The sequence below is a fragment of the Canis aureus genome, chromosome 5 (assembly GCF_053574225.1).
Source record: "Canis aureus isolate CA01 chromosome 5, VMU_Caureus_v.1.0, whole genome shotgun sequence".
In the NCBI taxonomy this organism is placed as follows: Eukaryota; Metazoa; Chordata; class Mammalia; order Carnivora; family Canidae; genus Canis; species Canis aureus.
Genome location: NC_135615.1, coordinates 7,464,674 through 7,491,202, shown reverse-complemented (window position 1 = coordinate 7,491,202; position 26,529 = coordinate 7,464,674). Strand labels below are relative to the sequence as shown.

The following is a 26,529-nucleotide window of genomic DNA, read 5'->3' as shown; positions in this document are numbered from 1 at the left end:
ATTTATTCCTTAAGCCCTGACAAACAAGTTTCAATCTCTATCACTCCTTGAAAACTACTATCTAAAAGGTCAGTGAAAGATAAAACAATAATTATACCTCCTAGCTTTTCCTCAGTCATCACCTTTTATCACATTTCTGCATGTCCAATAAATCTGTTTTCTTTTATGACATTGCAAAAATTTCAACCTGTCTAGCTTCTTACTCTTTGCATTCCCTAATCATTGCCTTATGTACTTCTTACTCTTTGCATTCCCTAATCGTTGCCTTATCTACTCCCCAAGCTTTCTGTAGGTTCTTTCTCTGATCCTTCTCCCATGCCCCAGTCTTGTATTATTGCCCATTTTTTAATGTATATTACTGCTGGACAAGGAGTTGGACTTCAAAGTTAGCTTCTCTAAAATGAAGCTTATCATTCTCACTCACTTCCTCCTTACCTCACCTATTTCTCCCAACTTATTGATTTTGAACAGTAATACCTTTCTTTAAGGCACCAATGGATTTCAGCTTTCTCTTTGCATCCTCAATATTTGAAGGAGGGAAAACCAGGCGCTTTGACTTATACATGTTAACTTGGTTAATATCTACAATTTAAATTTCATATGTAAGTAAACTAAGACCCAAGGTGATCAAATGAGCTGCCTCATATCACTGAGCTATATCTAGGAATGGAAACAATATCTGCTGGATACTAAAATTCATATACTTTTCACTGTATAACAGAATAATTACTCTTAAACAACATTGTATCCTGAATCATCAAAGAAATACTCCATTATGTTTTTGCTATTGTATTTATTAAGGAGAGAAAGCAGAGAAATACATTTTAGAAAGATTTTGAACCTCCAACAAGAGTTAAAAGTAATAAAAACTTTCTGTTAAACTTTGTATTATTAAAATGCTATTAACCAGAACAACCTCTTTCCCAGATTTGTCAGTCAATCAAGGTTATGTTACATATTGAACAGGGTGGTTTGAGTTATATACTAAACTGGGTGGTTTTATTATATACAAAATTGGATATACATTCACTAATGTCTTTCATATTGAGTTCAGAGTTGGAAATAGTTTTTTTAAAGTATATGTCATTAATTGGATATTTGCCAGTGTTAGACTCGACTCAGCAATAAATGAAAATATTTGTCTATTGGGCTTCAGATTTAAGTTAAGTTTGATAGCTGAGAGAGAAGAATCTAAAAGTAAAGGGAGGATCAATAGCAGTGGGTAGTTAATGGTGAGGAAATGTCCTCTGAGTAGGCAAAGTGGGAAATTACATGATAGCCTGTAAGTATGGATTATACTCTGGGCAAAGGATGCACCATCATTAGGCAATTGCACACTGAACAACTGTCGGCTAAGTACCATTTTATCCAATTTAGACCTAATGAACTTAGTAGATGAGATCCCTGCTGAATTAAGGAGCAATCAAAGCCTCATTTTGGATTCTGTGCCATCTAGGTCAAGACATTCCAAAAGTGTTGAGTATTACTTGGTACAGAAAAGAGATAACTTTCTTACCTTCTTTCTGGCTAATTCTTTAACACATATTTATGGAATATGATTTATGGCAAAGAAAGTATCATTTGGTAATTGGTAGATAATGAGGTGACAGAATTGGAAAAGTATTCTATATCTTTAAGGAGTTTTATTTCTTTTTTTGCTATTTTTTATTACTCTGAATGACATTTTTTTAATCAAAAAGGCAAAAGGAATTTTGTTTGAGTCTAAAAGCAAAGTAGCTCTCTACCCTAGCAAGAAGGTTGATAAAAGGTCTTTAATAAAAGGGATAAGTAATGAAGAGGTGAGGATGTGTTTTGTGTACTTGATCTCACCTATCTCAGAGGTGCAATGACACTGGTTTTATTTGGAAATTTCAGGAAGTGCAAAAGATGTGTCAGAAGAAGTCCATGTCTGCCTACCCTGCAGGGAGGGCTGCCCCTACTGTGCTGATGACAGCCCCTGCTTTGTCCAGGAGGATAAGTATTTGCGACTTGCTATCATCTCCTTCCAAGCCCTGTGTATGCTGCTTGACTTCGTTAGCATGCTGGTGGTCTACCACTTTCGCAAAGCAAAGGTAAACCCAGGTACCCTGGTTATGACCTTCCTTTTTATTATGAAGTGACCTCTTCTTTTTTCAAACAAATAGAGTTTTTCCAAGTCCCAGTTGCCTCTCTGTTTAGCAGAAGTCTTCCTATAATATAATCAGCCTAGAGTATGAACATTATATTCTTTAGCTTCCCAGGAGAAATAGGGATTAGAAATATGGAATCTTATAACATTTTCTTCTATAAAATGTTTCCCCCATTTAGCATGGAGTTTGAGTACTTTATTGCCTTAAAGGACTCTCTTTTACATCTCTTTGGCTTCTTCTAGAAGAACTTATTCTGCTGGTACCCAATGCATTGTTAGGTTTTTTTCATATCTAGAAAGCTTTTTTATATTGGTTATATTTAATTTTTATTTCTCTTAGCCATATTTGAAGTTGACAAATGGACTTGACTATTTTTGAACACATTATACTTTGAAGAATAAATTTATTCATAAACTTATATTTGGTCTTGCATTAGTATCCCAGGATAATAGCGATCCTACACAGAGCTTATATGGCTTTTGGGAAAGCCTGTCCTTTGGTTCCGTTCTGAGAAGTCAAAGAGTAATATAAACATTTGTATGCTTCTCAGTCAGGAGTGGATGAAACACTAAAATTTTCAGGGCAAAGCTTTCTGGAGGAGTTGTCTTCAGTTGGTCATTCAATTAATTATATGTAGCCAGTGTTGTCAGAATTTTTGGTTCTGTTGCTTTCAGAAATGTATTTGTGCCATTGGGGGAAAAAACACAAAGCCTTAAGTTTCCACCTTTTCTGAATTCAAATGGCCCCTTTATGTTAGCAAAGTTGTAGATTGATTTTGGTAACAGAGCTCATTGGAAGCATAAAGTGTTCCCATTAGAAATCAAAAAAATAAAACAACTCTCTGAATGGCATCTAGTACAATGCCTGAAGTTAACATTAAAAAAAAAAACCCTCTATTGCAATTCTAGGAGAATGTATCCATTATGTTATAGACCTTAATAGTTATTTTGAATAGACAGATTTCATTAACAGAAGCATACAACACAAATTAAAATCAAGCTTTAAGTCAGCAAGAAACTGCAAACAGGCAAATTGCTCTTCATTTAACCAATACATGTCTTTCTTTGAAACAAAATATGTGTTAAGTTGTATATATAATAAAGTAGTAGGAAAGTAGAGTTGAGAAATATCTAACTTCTGTTACCAAGATAAAATTAGTCTTTTTAATAACCTGTCACTGGCACAGCAGGTAGAATTGAAAGGTCTATTTAATAAATTGGTCTGAAATCTCTATATAATGTCATTCATTCACAAAGGGGATAAGAGATAGTTCTGTATGAATTTTAATTGATGATAAACATTAATGATTGCTGTGCTAAATATAGTTATGATATATGATGGGTAGACTATTACATTGGATGATAAGAAAAAACTGAAATAGCTCTTGCTAGACCAATGTCTTAATCTATGTTAATGTTATTTACCTGTCCAAAGTTATTAACTTTTCAAATTTCTCTGGACCTTTATATGAAATGCTATTTTATAGGGTTAGCATGAGAATTGGTATCTTTACATATCATTTACTGACATTTCTATAGAAACAAACTAGTTGGAATAGATAAATTAGACATTATCTGGTTTTAAGATGATCACCTTTTGAAGAATCAGTTTTCACAGAATGTGATATAATATAGGGGGGATTATTTTTAGAAAATAATACAGGTTAAGAAAGTCAGTGAATGTGGATCTAGTATATTAAAGGAAACATTTGGTAAACTTTTCTGATTTCAGTTACCAAAAAGAATGATTAATTGTAAAAGCAGTAAACCATTTTCATTGTAGAGATTGCATGTTTATAGCATATAGACATGGGCTCTGCTTTTTACATATTCTTGCAGCAGTCCTTTGCATAAAACAGAAAACTAATGATCCCTTTTGAAGTAATATTGAGGTCTTTCTTACGAATTTTCCATTGCATTGCCTACCCACCAATAATTAAAGGAACAAAAACCTATAATCTATCAATTTACATCTATTTTGACAAAAGAGAAAGACCTTAGTTGCAATATAGAAGTAGCATAATATTGTGGGTAAGTGTGCAGACTCTAGAATTAGCTTGTTTGAATCCTGTCTCAGCCCCTTGAACGCTATTATACTTTGTGAATATTGTTCAGCCACACTTTGCCAAGTTTTTTCCTCTATAAAGTGAGATTTAACATACCCTATACAGAAATTAATTTAAAATGGGTTATATATCTAAATATAAGGCCCAAAACTAAGAGATATTTTTAGAAGAAAACATAGGCATAAATTTTGGGTTAGGCAATGCTAGATACAGCATGAAAAGCCTAACTGACAAGAAAAATAAATAAATAAATTGGACTTTATCAAACTTCAAAACTTTTGTGCCTCAAAGGACATCATCAAAAAGGTAAAAAGACAACCTATATAATAGTAGGAATTATTTGCAAATTATACTAGAATCCAGAAAATATAAAGAATAAAAAGATAACCCAACTCAGAAATGGACAAGATAGCTGAATAGACGTTTCTCCTGGAAGATACACAAATGGCCAATATGCATATGAAAAAATGCTCAGTAATATTCGTTACTAGGAAAATTCAAATCAAGCACATGCCCACAGCACACACTAGCAGAGCCAAAAATACAATTACAGGTGTTGTTGAGGATGTGGAAAAATTGAAATGCTCATTCATTGCTACTGGGAATGTAAAATGGTGCAGCCACTTTGGAAAATAGTTTAGCAATACCTTAAAAAATTAAACGTAGAATTATGATATGACCCAATAATTCCACTTCTAAGTGTATACCTAGGAGAATTGAAAACATAGGTCTAGGGCAGCCCTGGTGGCGCAGCGGTTTAACGCCGCCTGCAGCCCAGGGTGTGGTCCTGGAGATCCGGAATCGAGTCCCTGCATGGAGCCTGCTTCTCCCTCTGCCTGTGTCTCTGCCTCTTTCTCTCTCTCTCTGAATAAATAATAAATAAATCTTTAAAAAGACGTGGAGAAAAAATACAAACCTGTGTATAGCCATGGTGGAAAACAGTATGGAGGTTCCTCAAAAAGTTAAAAATAGAATTATCATACGACCTAGTCATTTCACTACTGGGTATTTACTCCGGGTATTTACTCCCCAAAAACCAAAAACACTAATTTGAAAAAATATGTGGAAAGAACCCAGGTGTCCATCCATAGATGAACCGATAAAGAAGATACGGGGTTCGTGCATGTGTGTGTATTTAATGGATTATCACCCATAAAAAAAGGATGAGCTCTTGCCATTGTGGGTGGATCTACAGGATATATTGCTAAGTAAAATAAGTCAGAGAAAGACAAGTATCATATTTTACTCATGTTGAATTTAAGAAACAGAACAAATGAACAAAGAGAGAAAAAAAAGACAAACAGAAAACAGACTCTTAAATACAAAGAATAAGCTCATGGTTGCCAGAGGGGAGGTGGGTGAGTAGAATAGATAAAGCAGATTAAGAGTATATTTACCTTCACGTGCATTGAGAAATGTATAAAACTATTGAATCATTATAGTGTACACCTGAAATTAATAAAAAGGAGGAAATATTTGTCTATGCAAAAATTGTTCACACAAATGTTCATAGCAGCATAATTATAATAGCCAAAATATGGAGACCATCTAACTGTTCATCAGCTGATGAATGGATAAGTAAACTGTGGTATGTCCCTTAAATGGAATATCTTTTTGTTAATAAAAAGGAATAAATGCTGATGCATGCGACAGCATGGATGAATCTTGAAAACATGCTAAGTGAAAGAAAACAGCCATGAAAGATCATGTATATGAAGATTACATTTATATGAAATGTCCAGAATAGGGAAATCAGCAAAGACAAGTAGATTAGTGGTTGTTAGGAGATACAAGAAGGGAAGAATGGGGTGTGACTGCCAATGGGTTCAGGGTTTTTTTTTGTTGGGGTAAGAAAATTTTCTAAAATTGGATTAGGCCAATATGTTTCACAAATGTGTCAATATACTAAAAACCACTGGTTTATACACTTTAAAAGCATTTAAGGTATATTAATTATATCTCAATAAAGGTATTATAAGATTTTTTAAAAAGTTTATTACTTACCTCACAGGATCCTTTTGAAGATATAGTGAGATAGTGCATATAAAGTACCTTACTAGACATTTGTCTATTGTTACTATATTATTTTAGACCAAATTGTGAAATTGATAATCTGTTTGCTTCCCATGTTACAGGCTAAGTATGAAATTTAAAATAGTGTAAAAGATAAGGTGTTGAAAAAATATAGCCAGTGGGATTCCCAGCAGTGGAATTCTAGGCAATAAATTCATTTAAATTGTCTTTATAATTGAAAACAGTTGTCCTATACTAATCCTAATAGACTGTCCAGATAGCTAAAATGAACAAAACACCTGTGGTACAGAGTCTTCTATTTTGGCTATATCTTCATCATGAAAGAATGGAAAGAATGCTAAAATATAACCAGGATAGTTTCATTTAATTGGTCTCAGTTAAAAGAAAAACAAACATTTTAAATACCCAAGCTCCACAGTACTTATTCACTTACTCATGTGCTATTACACAAACATTTCTATACTGATAACCATCTTTTAAAAGCATTTATTTATATGTAGCTTCTTGTTCCTATAAGAATGATTAAGTGTACAACTATGGTTATTCACTATTTCTATTTACCTATATCATTGGCCTTTCTAGGAAGGTTTTACCCTCTACCTTCAAAATGAGGGAGTTAAAGAAATCTTGAGTGATTATCAATTATGAAGTCATGGAACACATGCTTCTTGTGTTATTACAATGGTAACAGTTTATTTTTTTAAAGGTTTTTTTTTAAGATTTTATTTATTCACGAGAGACACACAGAGAGAGAGAGAGAGACAGAGAGACAGAGAGACAGAGAGACAGACACAGGCAGAGGGAGAAGCAAGCTCCATGCAGGGAGCCTGACATGGGACTCGATCCTGTGACTCCAGGATCACGCCCTGGGCTGAAGGTGGCGCTAAACCACTGAGCCACCCAGGCTGCCCCCAATGGTAACAGTCTAAAAGTTGATAATGTAAATACATTTGTTACTAATTTCCTAGTTTTTATTTATCAAAACAAGGGACCAAAATATGAGAACTAGAGACCTGAAGCAACCCTTTTCATAGAAAAGAAAATCCAGCCCCTGAGAGATTGTCAGTTGCCCAAAGTAACTGGAATATTTATATATTTATATTTTGTCTTACTCCAGCACACAGAATAAACATTTCTAGAAGATTAAAGGTATTAACTGAATAAATTAGGGCTCAGTGAAAAAAAAGTAGGAAAAAAAAGTTGAAATCAAGGGTGAGGTTAAGATATGGAATGGATTCCATGAGTGCGGGTATATTGCTTTAGCTAGTTGCTAGAAAGAAATTCTGTTGTTTTCTAGTAGCAGTGCGAAGAGGAGGGAAAAAAAGTGAGTCTGTGTTCATAAGATAAAAACTGACCAGTCACTCAGGTAAAACTTGAATATGCCTATCCTTAAGATTTTCTTTTTAAGATTTTTATGTATTTATTTGACAGCAAGAGAGAGCACGAGTAGGGGGAGGGGCAAACCAAGATGGAGAAGCAGACTCCCACCCAAGTAGGATCCCCCATTGTCCCCGGATTAAAACCTGAGCCAAAAGCAGATGCTTAACCAACTGAGCCACCCAGGCACCCCATCTATCATTAAATCTTGAGAGAAATTTTTCCTGTGGATTCTTACATGGAGACTATTTTTTTTTTTTTGAGACTATTGTTAAGTGTACTGAATGATAAACATTCTTACAGGAAAAAGAATAGTTTTCATAGCTTTATTTGTTAATTTTCCTGAATGTGTGCTAAAGTTTTAATACTTAAATATAGCTTAGGCAAATCAATTCTGTAGAAGCATCACAAATGTGATTCTGATACAGTTTTCTTTGCTATTTAATGTTAATGCAAGGATACTTCTAGAATACCTAGATTGAGTTGGCCAGTGTGCATCACACATGCCACCAGTACAGCACAGTGATAAACACATTTGGTCCTCTTTACCATTTGATTCAGAATCAATGGAAGAACCCCTCTCATCAAGCTGAACTCCTGCAGGTTCTATGCATGAAGTCTGGTTACCATCCTGGATCTAGAAAAATGGGAGGACTGTAAATTCATCATATAAACTATCTTAAATATTGTTGTTCTTTTCCTGAGTTTTCAAAAAGTATTCACCATCTTCACCATCTGGCAACAAATTTGAGGTTCTAATCCCTGTCAAGATTGGATGGCAGCTTTTCCATATTCCTTTTTTTAAAAGATTTTATTTATTGGGATCCCTGGGTGGCGCAGCGGTTTGGCGCCTGCCTTTGGCCCAGGGCGCGATCCGGGAGACCCTGGATCGAATCCCACGTCGGGCTCCCAGTGCATGGAGCCTGCTTCTCCCTCTGCCTGTGTCTCTGCCTCTCTCTCTCTCTCTCTGTGACTATCATAAATAAATTAAAAAAAAAAAGATTTTATTTATTTATTCATGAGAGACACAGAGAGGCAAAGACAGACAAAGGGAGAAGCAGGCTCCCCACAGGGAGCCTGATTCAGGGCTCAATCCCAGGACCCCAGGATCATGACCTGAGCTAAAGGCAGACATTCAACCACTGAGCCCCTAAGGTGTCCCTTCTCCACATTTCTATTGAATGTGAAGTTGTGTGCTGGGGCTGGTCAGACTGGTGACAGAACTCATAGGCACTAATGATGGCTGAGGCATCTAGTCAGGCATGCATCTAAAAAGAAGTTAGAATCTGATTCTTACATCCACTTTCCTTTCTCCAGCATGTGGCCATATTCTTTCATCCACTTATGCCAGAATTTACAGTATGTAACATCTTAAATGCTTTAGTATATAAGTTATATTTCATTTAGTGCCTATTAGAAATAGAGCACTTGGAAACTTAGGCATTTTTTATTTATTAGACTTTTCTCTGAATTGCCAGAAATAACCACATTCACAGATCAAAAATAGGAAAAGTGATGACAATGTCAAACCTAACAGCTGATCCTGTACATGGAGACAGCATGCAAATATGCCATAATGGTAAGAGAGAAAAAGCTCTCTGTTCTAACATGAAATATTAAGAGACATAAAGATGTTATAGAAATTTGTCTTTCAGTTGCACTATTTCTCCAGGGAAGCCTAATTATAAGTACATTTAGTTAAATGAGGTTTACCCATGCCAAAAATATCAGCTCTGCAGTTAAATCATTGGTCGGAGGTTAGTTTGACATTTTATCATTTTAAACAACACAAACTAGATTCCATTATATTTTTAGGTGAGGTTTGTAGTGTGATACTGCAAAGAGCAAATTAAATTTTACTCTGCACAAACATTTAGAAATTAATTATATACATTTGTTCTTGTGCCCTTGGTTAAAGATTAAATCTGTCAACAAACGAATGATTTTGATCCCAGTGACATCTTCTAAAATAGCAATTTTAAAGCAGTATTTTAAAATGCTGATATTATATATTTTGAAATTATTTCTACATTTTTAAACAAATAATATGACAAATGCATATTTTTTTTCTATTAGCTATTCTGAAGAGAGAGTATGGTTTGTTATAGCTTAATAATTTATTTCCAAATGAAAAACTTGAAAGAGAAAAGATACACCAGAAGGAACAACAGCAAATTCTAGTCCTGAAAATAATCATTTGCTTGATTTATTCTTAGTAGATGTTAGCATGTTTTGTTTGAGCTTAGTAGTTTGGAAAATAAAAGTGAGAGTCATTTTTTAAACATGAACATACTATGATTTGTGTTTTCCCTTACATTCTTGTAGTAGTTCTTTTTTTAAAATTAGAAATTAATTGACAAGGGATTTTATAGCTGCACATTTTTGGTTTGCAAAATTAGATGCTTTTAATATAAGGTGTGACTGATTTGTTAATAAAATTCTACTAGGCTGATTATGATGTTCTAATAACTATTTGGTAAAACAAAGGGAGATATATAACTTTCTTACTGTAGTAAATATACATAATGTGTAATTTACCATTTTTAAGCTTACAATCCAGTGATACTAAGTACATTCACACCATTGGGCAGCCATCATCACTTCCCTTAAAAGTTGCAGAACTTTTTCATCATTCCAAACTGAACTCTATACCTCCTGGGAAACTCTCTTCTAACTTTCTGTCTCTATAAATTTATCTTTAGAATGTGTCATATACTGAGGTGGGCACTTGATGGGATGAGCACTGGGTGTTATTCTATATGTTGGCAAATTGAACACCAATAAAAAATTATATGAGAGAAAAAAAAAAAGAATGTGTCATATAAATCATACACTATTTGTGCTTTCCTATCTGGCTTGTTTCACTTAGCATAATGTTTTAAAGGCCCATCCATGTAGCATTTATCAGAGTTTTATCCCTTCTAATTGCAAATAATATTCCATTGTATGTATTTACTTCATTTTGTTTAATTGGTTTGTTTGTTGGAGGACATTATTTTTTTTTCATCTTTTGACTATTATAAATAGTATTACCATGAACATTTGTGTACAAGTATCTGTTTGAGTCTGATTTCAGTTTTTTGGATATAACCTAGCAATAGAATTGCTGAATCATATGATCATTCTGTGTTTACCTTTTAGAGGAATCACCAAACGAACTTTTCCACAGAGGTGGACCATTTGTTATTTTTACCATTAATTCATGAGGGTTCCAGTTCCTTCACATCTTCACCATCATTTGTTATTTTCTGCTTGTTTGTTTTTAATAATGGCCATCTTATGAATGAAAGTGATATCTTATTGTGGTTTGATTTGCATTTTCCTAGAGATTAGTGACAGCTGAGCATCTTTTCATGTGCTTATTGACTATATATCTTCTTTGCAGAAATGTTTGTTCAAATCTTTTGCTCACTTTTGAATTAAGTTGTTTGTTTCTTTCATTGTTGTAAGAGTTCTTTATATGTTCCAAATATTAATCATTTAACAGATGTATGATTTATAAACATTTTATCCCATTCCGTGGCTTGTCTTTTCACTCTCTTGGAAGTATTCTTTGATACCCAAAAGTTTTTAATTTTGTTAAAACTCAGTTTATCTATGCTTTCTTTTGTTTCCTGTGCTTTTCATCTTTTATGTGAGAAATCATTCCCAAAGCCAATGTCATGAAGCTTTTCTTCTATGATTTCCTCTAGGAGTCTTATAATTTTAGGCCTTATGTTTAGATCTTCAATCCATTTTGAGTTAATTTTTGTGTGTACTGTAGAGTAAGGATTCAGCTCCATTATTTTGCCTGAGAATATCTAGTTTTTCCCAGCACCATCTATTGAGGAGACTGTCATTTTCCCATTGCATGATCTTAGCACCTTTATCAAAGATCATTTGACAGTAGACATGAGGTTCTATTTCTGGGCTCTCTATCCTATTATTTATGCCAATACAACACTGTTTGGATTGCCGCAGCTTTGTAGTAACTTTGCAGTAACTTTTAAAATTACAAAGTGGGAGGCCTCCAACTTATTCTTCTTTTCAAGATTGTTTTGGCTATTTGGAGCCCTTTGAAATTTCATATGAATTTCTATTTTTCCCAAAACACCATCAAAATTTGAATAGGAACTGTGTTGAATCTGTAGATCCCTTAATCTTAACAATATTAAGTCTTCTGATCTGTGAACACAGACTACCTTTCTACCTATTTATGTCTTTTTTGCATTTCTTTCAGCAGTGTTTTGTAGTGTTGAGTATACAAGTCTTTTGTCTACTTGGCTAAATTTATCTCTGATTATTGTGTTATATCACTTTTTACAGATAAACTTTGTGATTTGTCTTGTCCTTCAATTAAGTGGACACTTTCAGTATTATCTTTCATAAGCCAATCAATCATGCCTATAGCTTTCCTTTTATAATTAGTAATTGATATTCCTTTTTCATGCTTTTTGTTTTCTTTGCCATTTATGGAAGAGAGGTGCAGTATAATACATGAAAAGGAGTAAAATGGTTAAAAACCAAGAACTAGTACCTTCAATGCAGCTGTAGAGGTACTGTAGAAGTTGCATACTGATTTACAAAAGATTTTTCTTTATAAGGATTTATTTATTTATTTTGGGGGAGGGCAAAGGGAAAGAGAGAGAGACAGTCTTAACAACTCCACACTGAGCAAGGAGCCCGACATGGGGCATGATCGCACAATTCTGAGATCATGACCCTGAGATCACCACCTGAGCCAAAACCAAGAGTCAGACTAGCTTAACTGACTGCACCACCCAGGTGCCTCCAAAATTTTTTCTTAAACCTCTTTCAAGAACTAGCCAACTACTACACTTAATACAGGATGATGTTATTTATTTCTGTACATTAATGATATATGATATTTCCCTTAATTTCTGTTTCCCTAAGGATGACAGTATTGATCTAAAATCATTAAATATTTTAATTCTATTGAGCTAATAAAGTATCACACAAAATCACAACATATTTTCACTCCTCATTATTAAATATATATAAGAAATTTGGCACTTTTATTTTTCCTCATCTCCTCCTTCCCATTTTATTAACATGTAATCTATGGTTTGTTTCCATCGGCTTTCAATAAGAACCATCATGAATTTCAAAGGAGAAACAATTCTTTAATACATCTCTGATTTCTTGCCTTTGAGTTCTGAATTTTGGCCAATATTTTTTTTTATTATGAAACATACATATCTTCAAGTAGTTTGCTTTGAAAGGGGTAATTTTATATTTATGTCATATCTGACCTCCCACCAACTGTGGCTTTCATGTGACAGCACGTTGGCTAGGGCAGAAATGGGAGGTTACTTTATTTTTCTTTCAAAGTTCTATTATTGCTACTTCATTCATATTTCAAAAATGAGCAATGTGGACAGTTTCCAGGATGGCCCAGTTTTTGTCCTTTATGGAGCAAAATTTCTCATCTGAACACTTATTAACTTCTTTATTTACTTTTACTTTCGTGATATGGTTCTTGTTTCGTTGAAGCTGCAGAAGATACAATCTATGCTCTCAAACTTCAGACAGAACTTTTTTTGATACTGAGAAGTCTCCTGTGTGTTAGTTCTTACATTATCTCTTCTCTAGGTCTAGGCTTCTGCTTTAAGATCTCCTATTAAGTATATATTGAGTCTCAAGGCTTTCTTTTTTTAATATTCTCACTGTATAATGTTTGAAGAGTTTTCTCTGTTGTGAGAAGCTATTTGTCTCCTATGTCATTCTTTTCCATTTTCATCAGCATTGAAGCTGAGGTCCCCTATCTGCAGTATATTTTAAAATTCAGCAACTGTTTTTGATCTCTGTACTATTGATCCTTATGTGTTTTTTTTTCTTTCCTTGCAAAGGCTTTGGGGTCAAGCAGCCCCAAAGTTAAAAGTTAAAATCCTATTTCTTCCATTTTTTTTTAGATGTGTGACCTTAAGGTTACCTAGTTAGGTACTTAATTTGAGATGTGTGACCCTAAGGTTATCTAGTTAGGTACTTAATTAATAAGTAGACCACTTAAGCTCTCTAAGTTACCTTTATCATATGTAAAATGGGGACAGTTGTGATATGTATCTAAGGGTTTTTGTGAAAAATTAATGCGATAATATATATGAATTACTTAATGTAGTGCCTGATACATGCTCAGTATTATTGCTGCTACTATTACTAGTCTTGCTTGCTATAGTTTGAAACAGTGCAAAGTTCTCTTGAAGATCACCAAAAATTTAAATAAGATATTTCTATACTTTTTTCTGTTTCTTTTTTGCTATCAATCTATTTCAGAGGCATTTCCTCAAAAGTGATGGATTCATTCTTTTCAGTTGCACTAATTTGGATTATTTATTTTCATCTTCTCTGGTATTAGACTATAGTCTTTAAAAGGAAGAAGAGCAAAGTAACTTAAAAGCCCAGATTTAAGTTAAAAGAAAATAGACAGTTATTAGTTAGAGATACAGCAACGGGAGTTGAGGTGCCAGAAGAAGGCTGAAACATTCCATTAGTGAAATTTGGAGCATTTACTTTTTGGGCTGCTGCTGAGGAACAATCACTGTGGAGGGAAACTCACATATCTACTGCTGCCTTTCCCACCTCTCCCTACACTATTTTCAAGTTTATTTTGTTCTCTGTGCACTCATTTTTATACTACAACTCACCCTGAGCCCTCTCACTGCTGAGGGGATGGTGGAGAACTTGGTTCCAAATAGCCAAAACAATCTTGAAAAGAAAAAAAAGTTGGAGGCTTCATAAAGATTTTGTAATTTTAAAAGTTACTACAAAGTTAGTACAAACTATAGTAATCAAAACAGTCTTTATAAAATATTTACTTACTTTCCAATTGAAAAGCACTCTGATTATATTCAAAATCAAGTCATATAATATATATATATATATATATATATGTATTTGTTACCTGGGAGTTAAAGACACTATTCTGCTGCTAACTAGTTAGCCTTATTTTATCCTTTCTTTGTAAAATGGTGGATTTGTTGAGGTAACTTCCAAGCACTAAGATTCTATGATTCTTTGAACCTGAGAGATTCATATTCTTAATCTGATATACTAATTGTGTGGAATAGTTAGTTAGCACTGCTAAGGCCATCATTTCTCTAGCTAACAGATTGAACATAAGTGTCATTGTCACTGGATCCAGAAGAGTCTTTTAATGAGTCCAAGAGTTTGGACAACAACAACAACAATATATGAACTCTAAAATCAAACCTGACTAATGTAGTAAGCAGTTCGGGGGAGTATTGAATCTACAAATCTAGGAATCATTTCATACCAGCTAATGTAAGATTAATTTTTTAATGACTTATGTATTTATGCAGATTCATTCATTGAAGGAATTTCTGGAACATTCCAAGAGTTACCAAAGGAGAAAATATTAAAACTTTTAATTCTTTTTTTTTAATTAAAAGTATTACAACTTTTAATTCCATACTTTTGTTCTTATGGGGGTGAAAAAAACAAGAACCAAGCAAAGTTATATCATTTAAAATAAAATATTTGATTTTGTAACATGATGTGTGATATCATTTGTATAATATTTTCCTTCCATGAAATATATTTAAAAATCTACATGAAGAAACCTGAAGTGCTAGGCTTGAAAACTAGAGAAATATAAGCATGTTTTCTGAATTAACTTTCAAATGGTCTTCTTTAAGTTATAAGAAGTCCAAGTGAGGCCAGCCTCAACATTACAGTTAGGCGCGGGGCAGAGTATCATCAAGGAAGTGTGGACTCAGCATCCCTGTTCCAAAGATCAGTGTCACTGTCCCCAGAGTGTTAGAGCTCTAAGTATTTTGCTTTGAAAGATTTCCAGGGACACCTGGGTGGCTCAGAGGTTTAGCGCCTGCCTTTGGCCCAGGGCATGATCTTGGAGTTCTGGGATCAAGTCTCGCATTGGGCGCCCTGAATGGAGCCTGCTTCTCCTCTGCCTATGTCTCTCTGCCTCTCTCTGTGTGTCTCTCATGAAAAAATAAAATAAAAATATTTTTTTTTAAAGAAAATTTCCAGTCTTTGAGTCTTTCCATCCTATTTAAAATACAGATACTATCTAAATCAGATTAGTTGTTATGCTAATGAGGAGTGGAACTTGAGCTAAAAACATGGTTGCCACCTCCCTTCCATTTATCGTTTATTGGAGCATTGTGTTAAGAAGGATTCAGAGGCAGTAAATGGATCTCTTCTGCAAGGTTATTGTTGCTGGTTAACTTTAGGAGCCACAGGTGTTAACAGGGAAACTAATGTGTGACCACAGATTTGCCCCTCCCTCTCTGGGAGTGTCAGGCTCAGAGGAAATAATGACAGAAGAAATACTATCGATTTAGGATGTAAAAGGGCCTTTGTGAAAACAATGGCCCTGAAACCATTTTGTCTAGAGATAGCCCACTTCTTGAATAATTTTATCAAAATTCAGGATTTCTACAGATGACGAACTACATTTATCCAAGGTATAATAGATTTGCCAGCAGTTATCCCATTTCATAATTTACTAGCCTAGTCTCAGGTATTTTGAACTTGATGCAGTCTGAAATGTATTTTGACAGTGCTTTTCCCTAAATATTTAAAGTTAAGTGTATTTCAAATAAAATGGAATGCTTTCCATTCTTATCCATTTTTACTTTTCTTCTGACAAATATCCATGGTATATTTTAATAAAAGTGCCAGGAGAAATTTGATCTTAAAAAATTACAGTCTCCATCCCAGCACACAATATGTATCCCCTAATGTATTTTGTCAACACAAAAATATTTTATGAGCTCTGAGTAGAGCTTAGTCCTCCAGCTCAAATGTAGAATTTCATTACTTTTCTTCCTCTGTTACTATGGAAATTATTTAGCTCACTTGTACGTTATTTTTCCTTAAAGCCACTTTTATTAGTGATCAAGAATATCTACTTTTTCTGCTTTCACCTTGTAAAGAGTGAACTTTAGAGCTAAGTATAACATTTAAAAAATTAAAAGGCAAATTCAAAAAAGGTTGTTTTTGATATACTATGATAGCAAAGGATTAACATTTTTAACATAAAAACAAACAAAACGGGATCCCTGGGTGGCGCAGCGGTTTGGCGCCTGCCTTTGGCCCAGGGCGCGATTTGGAGACCTGGGATCGAATCCCACGTCGGGCTCCCGGTGCATGGAGCCTGCTTCTCCCTCTGCCTGTGTCTCTGCCTCTCTCTCTCTCTCTGTGACTACCATAAATAAATGAAAATTAAAAAACAAACAAACAAAACATTTAGCAATCAATAAGAAATAGAAGAATATCCTATAGAAAAATAGCAAAGAATACACATCAGCAATTTGTAAAAACAACAATAATATGAAAATGCACTCTATATTCATGAATAATTACAAATGCAAATTAAAACAATGATATGTACTTTTATAACAATAATATTTCTCTGTATTGGTGAAGATGTTAGGATCTAGGTATTCCCATCCATTGCTGGTGGATGGGTTGTATAAATTGGTAGAGACTCTGAGATAAAATTTGGAGTTATGTGGAATAAACTTAAAAATTCAAAGTGATTTTACTTTCAGAAGTCTGTACTAAAAAAATCATATATGTGCACACAAGAATTTACAAATATATTAATATGTGTATATATGTTTATCATAGCACTATAATACACACAAATGGGAAATAATTATGTGTTCAAAAATTACGTGTATTGGACTAGGACATCCGTACATTTAAATATATGTCCCATAAAAGTGATCTTTTAGAACACTGATGTGAGAGAATAATTTTTATTTTTTTATTTTTTTTAAATTTTTTTTGAGAATAAATTTTAATATGGTTAGTCATAACCCTCAACACCACATTTCCACCATTTATTGAAATTTTATTGTAGCATTTTCCATTTTTTATTTTTCCCTCTCATATTTTCTTCTTATGCCATCCCTTTAGCCTCCTTCCCTCAGTCCCATTTTCCATTCATCATCCATCTGCCAAGCATCTACTGAATGCTTGGAACCATTATCTATCCTGGGAATATAATGATGAACAGGACAAATAAGATCTACCTTTAAGGAGTTGATATTCAGATGTGGGGCTGGTGGAGATAGGCAATACAAAAAATAAAGAAGAATGTATTAGGTCGTAGGTAGTAAGTGCTATGATCAAAACAAAATAGTGTAACATCATTGGGTATATGTATTTGCAGTTACAGGATTCTCCCAGCCATCATGTAAGTTGATATCCTCATTTTATATTTGAGTGAAGCAAATCATAAAGAATTTAAGAGACCAGTCTAATGCCACATGGGGAAGGTAAGATTAATATTCAGGTCTGTTTAATTTTATAACTCATTACAGTGCTTAACTACTGTTAAGTGCTACACTATCTGTCATATGTTTACAATACAATTTTATCTTAAAATCTAAAAAGTAGACCCAGCCAAGCCTGGCCCCATTGTAGTAATCCAAATTCTAGGGCTGCACACATTCATTTTTCCTCATTCCCTTATGCCCCATCAAAGGTTACATGTCCCATGCTTCCTTCTTGCCAACTGCCTACTAGTTAACTGAATAAAGTTCTTGCAGGACACCATTTTAATGGTTTTCTGTGTTCCTTGGTTGTGCTCATTTCAGTTACTACATAGTCTTACATCATAATGGCATCACTTAGTACTTTTTTTTTTTTTAATTTATTTTTTTTTTATTGGTGTTCAATTTACTAACATACAGAATAACCCCCAGTGCCCGTCACTTAGTACTTTAATCCAAGGAACAACTCATATGAAAGGGTTTAGGGATGTGCATGCATGTGTTCGTGTGTGTGTGTGCGTGCGTGCGTGCATGTGTGTGTGTGAATGTATGTATGTAAAATATCAGGGTGGCTAGTTGTAAGTGTAAGTGTGAGGAGAAATAAGAGTGGAGAAAAATAGTTAACCCGAAGGGAATCTCTTTTCTTTCTGTGCTTCTTAAGAAATACCATTTAAATAATCTCCTACTCCATCTGGTGGCAGCAATACTAATTATAAGTTATGAAGAACTAGAGTGATTATAACATATTTGTATGTGCCTTAGGAGACGCAAAATGCCTAATGATTGCTGAAGTTCCATTCCTCTTTTGAGGCACTTACATTTACTTATGCCTATTTGAATGATAAAGTCAGTTACATGTTAAATATGCTAAAAATAACTCATTAAAAATTGATGATATAAATAAACTGAATTGCTTGCTATTTGAAAAATATTGTGAAGACCATTATCTTTTTTCTGAATTCTTTGGATCTTCATTTTTAAAGTCATTCATATATTATGTCAGGGAATGATTTTACAAAATTATAAATTAATGCTTCCCTTACCTATTCATGAATATTTAGCTAGGTTTACAAAGGTGATTTTGATACTGATTGGCTATGAAGGCTCACAATCTAGTGAGGGAACGAATATAAGAAAGTATGAGATATATGAAAACAGGTATTATAGTGTGTTGAGTATTTGGCAAGCAATAAGGAATAGTGATTAAGGTCACAGGCTCTAAAATCTGTGTACGTCCTTCTCTTGACCTCTCTGTCACATAAGAGCTCTTAAACCTTAGGTTACGAGCCTCTCTTTATCTCAGTTTCCTCCTCTATAATAGGGGAGTAAAAATAAGTGTAATCTCATAAGGTTGTGGTGAAGATCAAAATGTGTGGGATGTTTATAAAGTTCTTTTTAAATTAATGACTTATGGAAAGTGTTCAATAAATGTTAGCTATTAATAGGAGTATGTATAGAATATTACAGTGGCTTAAAAACAAGAGTAGTTAAGGGCTGGTCTGAGAAGACTTCAAAGAATAAGTGACACTTGAGAAGAATCTTAAAAATGAAATTCACTGGTCAGACTAATAGGAAATAAGAGGGGCAGGCTAGGCAGAGAGATATATGCAAAGATACTGGAAAGCACATGACACATTTATAGAAATTCAAATATTTCAGTATGGATCAGAAAAATATGGCTAAGTGTTTTGGATTTTATATTATAGGCTATTGAGATGAATTGTTGATCTGGCTAAAGATGTTAGACATATGGGTGTGGCATCACAGAAGTAGGTTTGTCATTCAGTGTTTTGTGAGGGTGTACTGAGTTTCTGGGCCTTCTTCATGGATAGTAAAGAAGCAGGCATGGTCTGTGATATATGAATGGAGTTCATAAACTTGTGGAGGTAAATGTTAATTTATTAGTAAATAAATTATTGTTTACTTATTATAAATATTTATAATATTTGTTTATTTATAAATTAATAAATACCAGTAACAATAGGTGCTATGAAGAAAAGTAGCAGGGTAAAGTGAAAGAGTATAATAGGACTGGAAAGAAGAATGGGGCTGGGGAAAATCTATTGAGATGGGTTATTTTGCAGGACTTCTCGAGGTAGTGTCATTGAATCTGAGGTCCTAAGGATAAGCGGGAGGGGCAGATAGAGGGGGAAGAATAGAGACAAGAGAGTGTTCCAGGAAGAGAAAGTCACATCTATGAAGGTGCCAACATGTGAAGAAGCTTGCAGTGTTTTAGAAACTGAAGGAAGCCAGCAAGGATAATGAGTAGTAGCAGAGTGGGAGAGTGGAGAGAGATGTAGTCAGAGAGATAGTCATGTGCCACCCATTCAGAGTTCTTTAGGCCCGAGTAGAGAGTTTTATTTTATTTGAAGTGCAATTAGAAGCCACTGAAAGATTCAAAGCAAGGGAATAAATGATTCCATTTAGGTATTAAACTAATTTCTCTAGTTTTTCTGTGGAGAATAGGTTAGTAACAGACAAATGTGAAAGTGGAGGGACATGATAAGAAGTCTATTTTTTTTATTTTTTATAATAAATGTATTTTTTATTGGTGTTCAATTTGCCAACATACAGAATAACACCCAGTACTCATCCCGTCAAGTGCCCCCCTCAGTGCCCGTCACCCATTCACCCCCACCCCCCTGTCCTCCCCTTCCACCACCCCTAGTTCGTTTCCCAGAGTTAGGAGTCTTTATATTCTGTCTCCCTTTCTGATATTTCCTAAGCATTTGATAAGAAGTCTATTGAATTGGTTTACATAAGAGATAATGGTGGCAGTGGGAATTGGAGAAGAGTGGCTAAATTTGAGATACATTTAAAGATAGAACTGACAGGACTTGCTGATGAATTTGATGTGAGAGGTGGAGAAAAAAGACAAATCGTTTGATTTCCTCAGTTTTATAGCTTGAGGAAGTGAGCTAAGAGTGCACCATCTACTAAAATTAAGAAAATGTGAAATGCTGGGAAAAGAATGATTTAAGGGTGGGGGAAGGAAAAATCAAGAGTTCCATTTTGAACATAAGTTTGCCTAAGGTTGCCAAATTTAGCACATAAAAAAAAAAAACAGGATGCCCAATTAACTTTGTATTTTAGATAAGCAATTAATAATGTTTTAGTATAAGTCTATGACAAATATTGTGTACTAATACAAAAACATTATATGTTGTTTAAATGCATTATATCTGCACTTTATATTACCTGGCAACCCTAATGGTTAACCCACCTATGAAAACCCAAGCTGAGTTGTCAGGTGGGCAGTTAGATATATGAGCTGAAAGCTGAGTGCCAGAGTTTATGCTACAGCCATGAATTAGGAGTCATGAACATTAAGACAGGAATTTAAAGCTGTGAGAATAAATGAGATTACCCACATAGGAAATGTACAAAGAAAAAAAAGAAGTGAATGCTCAGCACTGAGCTCTTTAACAATTTGAAGTAAAGTAAAATGCCAAGAACCCTTTTTGAATAATTGATGAGGGGCCAAAGAGAGTAGAGGGAAGCCAGATTAGTGTCATATTACAGAATCCAAAAGATGGTAGTATTTAAAAGAAGGAAAAAAATACATAAAAGAAGGAGAGAGTGGCCAACTATGGGGAATACTACAGAGTGAGAAAATAAAATAAGGGGAGAAAAGTATGCAGTGGATTTGGCAATACAGAGGTCACTGGCAACCTTAGTGTACTTTTATGGAATGTTTGAGGAATTAGAGAAAGCATGTGTATCCAAAACTTCTAAGAATTTTATTTGGGAAGAGAGTAGAGAAATAGAGTGGACTGGATGGTGATAGTTAAAACCATGAAAAATTCTGAGCTTTCCCTAGGGAGTGTTCAGAGTAAGAAAAGAATTTGAAACAAAATCTTAGGGAAAGAAAGAAAGAAAGAAAGAGAAAGAAAGAAAGAAAGAAAGAAAGAAAGAAAGAAAGAAAGGAAGGAAGGAAGGAAGGAAGGAAGGAAGGAAGGAAGGAAGGAAGGAAGGAAGGAGAAAGAAAGGAAGAAAGGAAGAAAGAAAGAAAGAAAGAAAGAAAGAAAGAAAGAAAGAAAGAAAGAGAAAGAAAGAAAGAAGAAAGAAAAAAGAGAAAGAAAGAGAAAGAAAGAAGAAAGAAAAAAGAAAAAAGAAAGAAAAGAAAGAAGAAAGAAAGAAAGAAAAAAGAAAAGAAAGAAAGAAGAAAGAAAAAAAGAGAGAAAGAGAAAGAAGAAAGAAAAAAGAAAAAAGAAAGAAAAAAACAAGAAAGAAGAAAGAAAGAAAGAAAGAAAAGAGAAGAAAGAAAAAGAAAGAAAGAAAGAAAGAAAGAAAAGAAAGAAAGAAAGAAAGAAAGAAAGAAAGAAAGAAAGAAAGAAAGAAAGAAAGAAAGAAAGAAAGAGGGATCCCTGGGTGGCGCAGCGGTTTGGCGCCTGCCTTTGGCCCAGGGCACGATCCTGGAGACCCGGGATCGAATCCCATATCGGGCTCCCAGTGCATGGAGCCTGCTTCTCCCTCTGCCTGTGTCTCTGCCTCTCTCTCTCTCTCTCACTGTGTGCCTATCATAAAAAAAAAAAAAAAAAAAAAAAAAAGAAAGAAAGAAAGAAAGAAAAAGAAGGAGGAAGGGGAACAGAAGAGTGGGAGGTATGAGCCAACAAAGGAATTTTACAGAAACAAAGATAGGCTCAAAAGAGGAGTAATTAGCAGTCACAAATAACACAGAGCAATGAAGACAAATGAGTCTTAAAACAATTTATTGTTGTCCCCATTTCACACTGTTTAGTTTTATTTTACTGGGACTTAAGTGTTTGGTAGCTGGTAGTCCCAATCTTTATTTTAAAAAAATATTTTATTTATTTATTCATGAGAGACACACAGAGAGAGGCAGAGGGAGAAGCAGGCTCCATGCAGGGAGCCCGATGCGGGGCTCGATCCCGGTACTCCGTGATCATGCCCTGAGCCAAAGGCAGGTACTCAACTGCTGAGCCACCCAGGCATTCTAGTAGTCCCAGTCTTTAAAACATTTTGGATATTGTTAGTCTTTACTCTTCCATATTTAATATTAAGGAAAAGCTCATCAAACCGAATGCAAAATCCTACTGAGAACTTGATTGGGATTGCACTTAATAGAAGTTGTCTAATTATATAGAAAAATAAAGTGTTATATCATTCCCTAACACCTTTTACAATAAATCCCAGATGAAAATAAATCTATGTGTTTGATGATTATGAAGGTACTGAAAATTTTGCCTGAGTAGTTTGTGAGCAGTGCTAGGCACAGAAGTCAAATTGTAGTGGAATCAAAGGTGATTTGGAATTAGAAAAATAGAGAATAAATACATAGCATTCTTTCAAGGAGCTTGGCTGTAAGGTAAACAGAAACACACTATGACAAATGACCAAAGAGGAGCCTCTGGGTTGAGGGAGTTTCATCTTGAAATATCAGAACACATTTATAAACCATTAGAAAAGAGAGAGAACAGGTTGAAAAATACAGCAAAACATGGAATAATTGTTGGAACATGGTCCCATGAGCAACAGAAGGCAATAGGATCCTAAGTAGAGGTGGAGATACTCACTTTGAACAAGAGAAGATCTGAATTATATCTAAAATAGAGAAACAAAAAAAAAAAAACAAAAAAAATAAAATAAAATAAAATAAAATAGAGAAACAGTGATGCCAGTGAAGCAGATATCAATAATTTGGGGTTGAAGCCAGAAAGTTTAAGAAATTCTTGAACTTTCTGTCTGAACTTTGGAATAAGATCATTTACAGAGCATTCTTGAGTGGAGTGAGTTGGAGACTTGAGAAGACTGTCAAATATTTGGTATAGCCACTGTAGGGAAAGGAAGTGGGTTCCAGGTGCACATAAAAGGATTGCTGAGAGCTGAGATCAAATTGGAAAGCACAGATGTTTTTCTTAAGTTCTATTGAAAGGAAGAAAAGACAGAGAGTTGAAAAGATAGAAAGTATCAGCATTGGAAGTTATGCTAACTGAATGGTTATCATTCTCCACAGCACAGTTATTTTCCAAGAAGCATTTTACTTTGTGTCCATTTGTTCTATCTTAAATAGATTTACAAAATATTCATTCTTCAAATTTCTTAGTGCATTTGCAGCACTAACATGTGTGACCATTAATTAATTTTAGAGAAATGCCCAGGAGGGAGAGGAATAACAGTAATTAGCATCTTCAGTTACAAATGGAGAAAATGATGCCTTTAAGGATACTCCTGAGGTCATGATGCAAACCACTGTGTACTCATAATTAAATGAACAACATCCTCCAAATTCAAGAAAAGAGCAATGTTATAAGACTTTAGTGGGAGTATTATGGTTACATGTCATCCTTAGCCTGTCATAGGAGCTCAGTATATAGTTGAGGCCTGTTAAAGTTAAAACTGAAACAGGGAGACTGTTTTTTTAGGTTTTAAAAACTTTCTTTCACTGATACAGCAGGGATCAGCAAACTGTGACCTGTTGCTTATTTTGAAGAAAAATCAAAAGAAGAAGAATATTACATGACATGTGGAAATTATATGGAATTCAAACTTCAGTGTCCATAGTTTTATTGGAATACAACCACACTCATGTATCTACGTGTTGTCGCTGGCTGACTTCACACTACAGTGGTAAAAGTGAGTTAGCTATGATGGAGATAGTATGGTTTAGAAATTCTAAAATATTTGCTTTTTTGCTAAAAAAGTTGGCTGTCACTTAAAATACAGCACCTGCCAGATCCAGTGTCCATCCCCATCTCCCCATCTCTCAGTGCCTTCCTTATTGGTGCTACACATTCCAGAGGTATTTGGCTCTTTATATAGGAATTCTTTATATAGGAATCCTAGACCCAAATGAATAAATGCTCAGTGCTGGAATTTCAGGTTCAGGTCAGGATGCCTGGATACATTTGGGTTAAAAGATCATCTTGGCATCCTGTAATTCCACCATGCTTCTATCAGCTACAAAGGTGACTGTAATTTGGAGCATTCACTAGTTTCTTAAACTGCTGCTCTCTTTTGACATATCAGGCCCTTCAATTCCTGAACATAAAATTTCAAAACAATTTCTATAGGCAAAATACTAGAGCAAGGAGGCAGGCCAGCTAGGCTGCAAACTGTATTTCACACATAGCTACAAGGGCCAAGTCCATTGCCTGGTTCTAAGTTCTGCTGGCCTCAAAAGGCATAGCTTAGCTGCCTTGGTCATAATTTTACATTTTGTTAACATTTTTACTTTACTAAACAAAATTTCATTTGAGCTCTGAGCTCTTGGCACTGCTAATTCATATTAGCCTTATCAACACTAAAAAAGTTGATCTTTCTCAGCTAGAGTGCAGTGTGTGTCTTTTGTACATTTTGAGACTCATAATTTGTCTCTATCAGTATTTCTCAAGCTAGAGGCCAAAAGCTATCCCTTGATGAGATGTCAGAGCTCATTTACACTCTTCCTTCCTTGTATTTGTATCTATAGTTCTTTCTGTCCTTTGGTACTCTTTGTTCACCTAGTTAGAATCACAGGGCTACAAAGCAACAGGAAGGGTAACCCTGACAAGGAGTTATATGTTTTTTCTTTCCAGTGGGGATTTTTAGAGATGAGCTGTCATGGAACCAAGGTTCTGTTTTATCTCTGTCTTCCACAGCTATAAAAATCGTACTCTCCTCCACATACCTATAAATATATAATCTGGCTTCCTGAGGGCAAAAGGTGAACCTGTTCTTGGTATGTTTTCTTCTCTGCAATATTTCAAAGTGCTAAGTTTCTCTGGGGTTTCACTTCAATAGTGAATCTTCCTTCAGATTACCCACATTGTCTCTCTGTACCACACATCAAAGGAGAGAAATGAACTTGAGTGCTCGCTGAGGACGTGAGCCTTAGCCACCCTCTTCAGACTGGTGCTTAACCTGAGAGGAGGAAGGGTCAGGCTATTTTAAGAAAAGACTTTATTAGGTATGCCTGTAGCTGGGTTCCTTTACAGTAGCCAGTAAGAGAAAAAAGGCCTCTTGAAACACCTCCTTTAATTGACTGTTCACTAGTTGGTGTTTATAGAAGCAAAACATAGATTTCTGTTTTCCCTTTTAATTATTTATAGTAGCAGCCCGCTAATAGGACCTAAGAAATACATCTGATAGGGAGACATTTATTTCATTTGGAAAAAGCCCAGTTGAGAGAAAAGTTTAAGTTCAAGAGAAGTAGGATTCTCACTGACCTTTTTTCTCTTCCTTCTTTTGCTTTGCAAAGTCTGTGAGACTTAAATTATCTTTATAATGCTAATTAGCAAAATGATGATTTCTACTTATCACATATCCTAGAAATGTGTAGAAATTTTGAGAAATTAAATTCTTTAAAGCTTATTTACCCATTCTTGTGAATTCCCAGTTTATCACTTCTTTATAAAATATTACTAAATTTAAGGGTAATACTGTTTTATAATACTGCTGAGGGCTCTGAAGGGTATATGTTATTTTCTATTTCAGAATATAATACTCAGATAGGATCATCTTTGACATTTACAATCAATTTTTAGCTCTAGGATCCAAATTTAAAACAGATTAGAGGTAGGACTCATAGTCTCATTTCTAAAACATGTGGCCTCATTTTCACTATGAAAAATAGAAAACATTAGGGAAGCAAGGTGAATAATAATAGCAGAGAAACTTAAAACAAATAAAAAAGGCCATAACCTTTGTTGGCTTATGGCAG

At 34.5% G+C, this 26,529-nt stretch overlaps 1 protein-coding gene across 1 annotated transcript in view; it reads left to right on the top strand.

Annotated features, from left to right (window-relative positions):
• GPR158 (G protein-coupled receptor 158) overlaps positions 1-26,529 on the top strand; it is a 408,845-nt gene that overhangs the window by 218,477 nt on the left and 163,839 nt on the right. The window contains exon 4 of the mRNA XM_077896758.1: positions 1,876-2,072. Coding sequence (XP_077752884.1) covers positions 1,876-2,072 — 197 coding nt within the window. The remainder of the gene's footprint in view (positions 1-1,875; positions 2,073-26,529) is intronic.